At 36.4% G+C, this 5,968-nt stretch overlaps 1 protein-coding gene across 1 annotated transcript in view; it reads right to left on the minus strand.

Annotated features, from left to right (window-relative positions):
- Positions 1-5,968, minus strand: part of COL9A1 (collagen type IX alpha 1 chain) — a 122,977-nt gene that overhangs the window by 42,819 nt on the left and 74,190 nt on the right. The window contains exons 26-28 of the mRNA XM_027852959.1: positions 4,273-4,317; positions 958-1,011; positions 801-854 (exon numbers count right to left, since the gene is read on the minus strand). Of these exons, the coding sequence (XP_027708760.1) occupies positions 801-854; positions 958-1,011; positions 4,273-4,317 (153 nt within the window). The remainder of the gene's footprint in view (positions 1-800; positions 855-957; positions 1,012-4,272; positions 4,318-5,968) is intronic.

The raw sequence follows: 5,968 nt of genomic DNA on the forward strand, positions 1-5,968 counted from the left end.
AGAAACAGAAATAGAACTGACATAATAAAGTGATGATTAGATTTTAGATGAGGAGAGATCAAAGGAAAGGGGGTATTTTGTCAAATTCTAATTTATTTCTGTAAGGCCTCATCCCTTATTATAAGACGGTAAGCTCTTCATGGGCAGGAGTCATGCCATTTTTTCACATTTGTGCGCCTAGTGCCTAACCTAGTGCTTTGCATATTTCTTTTTCTATCTCCAAGTGAGAAAACTTCCTCTACCAATGCAGATCAGTACCTACTCTGCAATTTATAGTCTTAGATTCTCCCGGAACATTGAAAGGTTACATGATATGCCCAGCATCAGCCTCTATTTGTGGGTGTTTTAATTTTTGCGAAGTGGATTGAGTTTTTGAAATGAATTGAAGATGTACATTACTGTGTCTCTTACAAAATGCATAATTCCACAGAATAATAGTAAAGTACTAAGCTTTATTTTAAGTTCTACAAAATTGATCATCACAATACCCCTGTGAATGAGGCATGGAAAATGGCAAGATCTCTCATTTAGATGAAGAAACTGAGGTTCAGAGAACTTCTAAATAATTTTCCATAGTTATGCACCTGGTAAGTGTCAGAGCAGGACTCAAATTCAAGGTCTTCTGAGTTCCATTACTGGAAGTTGCCTTTTAAAAATCATTCCTTCTACAACCAAAGGAACTGCTATATATCCTTTAAGAACTTTTCTTTTTTCTTGAGGAAGAAAATCTATTTCTCTGTCTCAACTGCTTGCATAACCAGGCTAAGCCTGGGAGGGATGCAGAAAAGACAAGTACTTACTGGTAGTCCCCGGGGTCCTCGTGGTCCAACTTCCCCTTGAGGTCCTTGTTGACCCTGTTTTCAAGATGATAGGTAAATAGCAAGTTAGGAATAAATGGCCTTTTGCCTCCTGATGATAGAATTAATGAATTATGAAAAAAGAGAAACAATATCTCACCGGTTTGCCTGAATTTCCCATAGCACCAGGTACCCCAGGAGCACCTGTATTACCCTATGAGGTAAAGATAAGCAAAATTCAATCAGAACTAATTATCCAATCAATAAATTCACTAGCAAAACAAAAATAGAAGGGAAGCTTATATTAATTAGAATTAAATGGCATTAATTTGTTGATTGCTTCTCTAAAAATTAGGAGGTTGTAGAGGCTTGCCATCCTTCTACCCTTAGGACTTAGAATTCTGTAGCTAAGCCTAGAGCATGATATTCTGCTTGTTAGAAGTATTTAAAACAATAATAAAGGTTATAAACCTAACAGGAAATTTCATGGAGTCTCCCTTTACAATGTCCCCCACATCAGTCTTTTTTTTTAATCTTCTCCACTACCACTGCTCTAGATAATGCCCTTATGACCTAAGGCCTATAATGTTACAACAGCCTTCTAAAAGGTCTCCCTTGATGCCAATCTTTCCCTACTCTAGTCTAGCCTGCACACCACTATAAGTTAATTTTCTTAATATGCCATTGTGCTCTCATTATTCCCTTACTGCAAAATCTTCAGTGACTCTTCATTGCCAAGAGGATAAAACAAAAATTCTTTAGCCTATGATCCTCCACAGTCTGCCTCAACCTAATAATAATAATTGCTAACATTTATATAGCCCTTCAAGTTTTGCAAAGCACTTTACATATATATATTATCTCATTTGATCCTTATAATTCTGGGAGTAATAAATAATTTTATATTGAAATTTACATATATATGTCATATATTGTATACACATACATGTATACATACATATATGTATACATACATGTTGTATATGTGTACATAATATAGCTACATATATATAGTCAGAAGATCCTCATAACAACCTTGAAAGGTAGGTACCATTATTACTCCCATTTTACAGATAATGAAACAGAGGTTCAAAGAGTTAAGTCAAGAAGAATTTATCAATGTTATTTATTTGTTTATATTAAGGCTGTGACATGCCTAGGCTCCTATAGCTAATTAAGTATCTGAGACTGATTCAAACTCAGGTCTTTCTGATCCTAAATCCAGCACTTTGTTCACTTTGCTACATAGCCTATCTTATCTCTGACTATACAAACCAAACTCCCTTATATAAGCTACTCAGTTGTTACTAATAAGTATTATAATAACTTGCACTGCTAGAGCTTTCATGTCTATTTAAGAGCTGTCCCCACAACAACGCTAGAAGTTATGGAATATAAATATCATCCATTTTTCAGATGAAGGAAACCAAGAGACATAGAATGACTTGCCAGTGGCCACCAAGCTAATAAATGGTAAAGTTCAGATTTGAACTTGTTTCCCAACTATAAATAATCCAGGTTGTTTGCAATGTGCAAATTGGTCTATTACAGCTTCCAAGCGCACCTTGTGCCTTTTGTTTTCTGTTCCTTTTCTCACTCTCTAGGCGTGACATACTGGTCCTGCTCTCTTCACCATGTCCAACCCTACCTGGCCTTCAAGACATAACTCAAGTGCTCCTTCCTCCACGAATCATATCCAGCTTCTTCTAACCTACTATGATTGTTCTCTCCTCTTAACTCTTACATAACATTTGTCATCTAAATATTAAATCAATCAGTTATGTGCTGCCTTGTAGTTATTTAACTTATACCTTAACTTAACTTCTTGTATATTTAACTTCCTTATATGATTACTTTACTTTTTGTTGTTTCCCCATCTAGTATCATAGATCTAGGGCTGAAAGCTACCTTAAAGTTCATCTAGTCTAACTCCCTCTTTTTCCAGATGTGTAAACTGAGGCCCAGAGAGGTTAACAACTTGCCCAAGGTCACACAGGTAGAAAGTGGAAGAGCTAGAATTTGAACTCAGATGACTCTGAGTTCAGCACTACATGCCCAGTGCTCTTTCCACTGTATCATACTGCCTCCCATTAACTAGGAAGCTCCTTGAAGACAGACTATGGTGTATTTCTTTTTATCTCCTTTAGCTCCCAGGCTTTCAATAGATAGTAATTGGTTATTGATAAGTAGTAAATATTTGGTTATGATATTACTTGGATAAGTTAAGAGTTTGTGTATATGGGATTATCCATATTGAATGAGTCCTAAATCACAATGTCCTAACTAGAGCTGACAGAGTAACAAACAGGCACTAAGTTGTCTCTCGTGGTCTTTAAAGGGCAGAGAGAAACAGTACATGCCTTCTTATTCAAAAAGGTTTGTAAATATCTAGTGGGAGATTAGGGATGGCTGGTCATGAGATTCTTACTTTCTCCAACTCTTGCCCTTTGCAAAACCTCCATCCAACTAGGGCATTCTCCTATCTTCAACCCCTCAAAGGCCAGAATCTTACCAATAACCTTGTGAAAACTTATAGCTAGTTATCTTTGGCTATTTACAGATACAAAATCACATTCCCTAGGTCAGAGGACCTGAAATTTTTCATGATAAGGACTTACTTTCTGCCTTGCATGAAGGCTTCTGAGGAGCCAGGGTAGTAGGTGAAAAACTGGCACATCAGAGTATCCAAGGCTTAGTGGTAGATTTAAATTATTGATTGAGAAGATCTACCAGTAAGTCCCAAGGAGACGAGTGTAGCCAATAGCTACAGAGTTAAACATTGACAAATCTGGGTCTGCGATCAACCAGTTGGGGGCCTGGAAGGCAGTCACTGAACATTACAATCATTTGATCCATGATGGCTATGGAATTATGGCCTTAACTGAACCCAAGAGAAGCTTTTCTAGATTTCTATATTAATTTCATTTATTCCAAATCTAATTTCCATATTCCAACAAATTTCCATATTGTGCCATATTTATTTTTCTGATACTTTTTCATTAATTCTTTGGGGAAAAAAAAAACTTTGGATGGTACATTATCAGTGTTTAGTAAAGTAGATAAGCATACAATCTTATATCTGTATAAACAGCCACTAGCCACTTTAATGATATTCATTAGTATGGAGTACTGTAACTTAATGATCCTATTCTTTCAATGTAAATTGTACCGAGCAATCTATCTCTCTCCTTTCACAGTGTAAAAGGATAACATTTGCATTAGATGAGCACAAAAATCACAAGCAGCAAGCTTCTCTTCAAAATATTTCTGTTCACACATCTGAGAGAGATTTCATTATCTTCTTTATTCCTTTAACACCCTGCCTCTTATTTCTCCCCAATGTCAAATGCATTCAAGAAAGAGCTTTTACATTTTGCTAAGATACTTAACACCCTTGCCTTCTTCTTTCTCTCAAACGTCTAATGTATCATAAAAGTCAGGATTTAGAATCTAAGAAGTAGAAATATTCAAGTACCTTTTCACCAGCAACACCTTTTGCACCAGGAGTTCCAGGTAAACCCTAAAAGAACGTACACAAAATGTGATCAAATGTATCATCTGAATATCTGCATGGATTTCCCTAATTTTACATTGACATATCTGAAGACCACTGTAAGGTATCAAAAACAATTCACACTTTTTTAATATTTAACCATAAGAGTCAGATTTGTGCTACTCATTACAGCATGCGACAGGATGGCTACTCAAATTTCAAAGTGAATTCTTTTGGTTTTCCAATACCACCTTATTATATTTGTCTTAGTCCTCACTAATTGAAGCATGAACTTAGTGCCATATTGAAGCAACTGGAAGCAGAGTAATTTCCATAATTTTAATATTTCTTTTTTCCCATTTACATATAAAAACAATTTTTAACCTTTTTTTATAATTTTGAGTTCCAAATTCATTCTCACCCTTCCTCCTCTCCTCCCTCATTGAGAAGGCAAGCAATTTGATAAAGGTTATACATATGCAGTCATACAAAGCATTTCCATATTAATCATGTTGTAAAAGAAAACACATACCACAAGAAAAATTTTTTAAAAGTTTGCTTCAATCTGGATTCAGATTTTATCAGTCCTTTCTCTGGAGGTGGACAGCATTTTTGATCATAGGTCCTTCAGAACTTTCTTGGATCTTGGTATTGTTGAGAATAACTAAGTCACTTACAGTTGATCATTGTACAATATTGCTGTTACCGTGAACAATATTCTCCTGGTTCTAAAGCAGGGTAATTTCTTAAACAGGGAATTACCAAAATAGAATCTGAGGCCATCCAGGCCAACAACAGTTCTTGTGAACTAATAGGTCAGATGTAACAACAGGTAGAAAATGATGGAAGAGAGAACTACAGAAGATGCAGAACTCTAAAAAGGAAGAAGCCAATGTGTCAGGAAGATATTTGGAGTAAGCCAGAGTAGACAGCTATCAGGAACATTAAGATTCTGTATTCATTGGCTGTGAAGAACTTGGACATGAAATTTTCAAAAAGATTAAGAAATTTAGTCAAAGATTAAAGATATGTGGGGACTATAGGCCCAATATCACAAAGTATTCTTTAGAGCTGACATTAACCAGTACCAACATTTACAATTAGATGCCAAAGAATGGACAATTCTCTTTTAATATAAAACTCTCAATTATTCAAACTAATGTAGGACAATATTGGCATGACTAATTACAGTCCAGAAAAATGCCAGGTTTGGGGAGTAGCTATGCCTTAGCCACATCCCCTTCTCCTGCCCAATAGCTTTTCCTTTCTTTTCTGTCCCTTCTCTTGAATCTCTCTTACGTAGAAATTTCTATTCTTAGAACCTTTCAATCTAGAAATGTTCAGGTTTTTTTTTCCAACTGATTGGCATCTCCCCACCTGTGACCACAAGGTGAGAAATCAACTAGATTCATCTGGGCAGGACCGCTCCCTTCTTGATAAAACACTTGAGTGGCCCTGATCTCCAAGATGTCCTGAAGCAGAGAGAGAAGTTGGCACCAAGATTTCGCTTCCAAGACCATTATGGATTCTTTCCCACCATGACCTAAAGACTACCATGCATGGGACTCCTTGGCAACATTCCTGGTTACAATTCTTCTATGCCCTTCCCTATACTACTTTGGCAGTATCAGTCCTGGCTTCACTGTGTGTGGTCAGCAGAGCCCCTTGGCTTTGGGAC

The sequence above is a fragment of the Vombatus ursinus genome, unplaced genomic scaffold (assembly GCF_900497805.2).
Source record: "Vombatus ursinus unplaced genomic scaffold, bare-nosed wombat genome assembly UNPS02009835.1, whole genome shotgun sequence".
NCBI lineage: Eukaryota > Metazoa > Chordata > Mammalia > Diprotodontia > Vombatidae > Vombatus > Vombatus ursinus.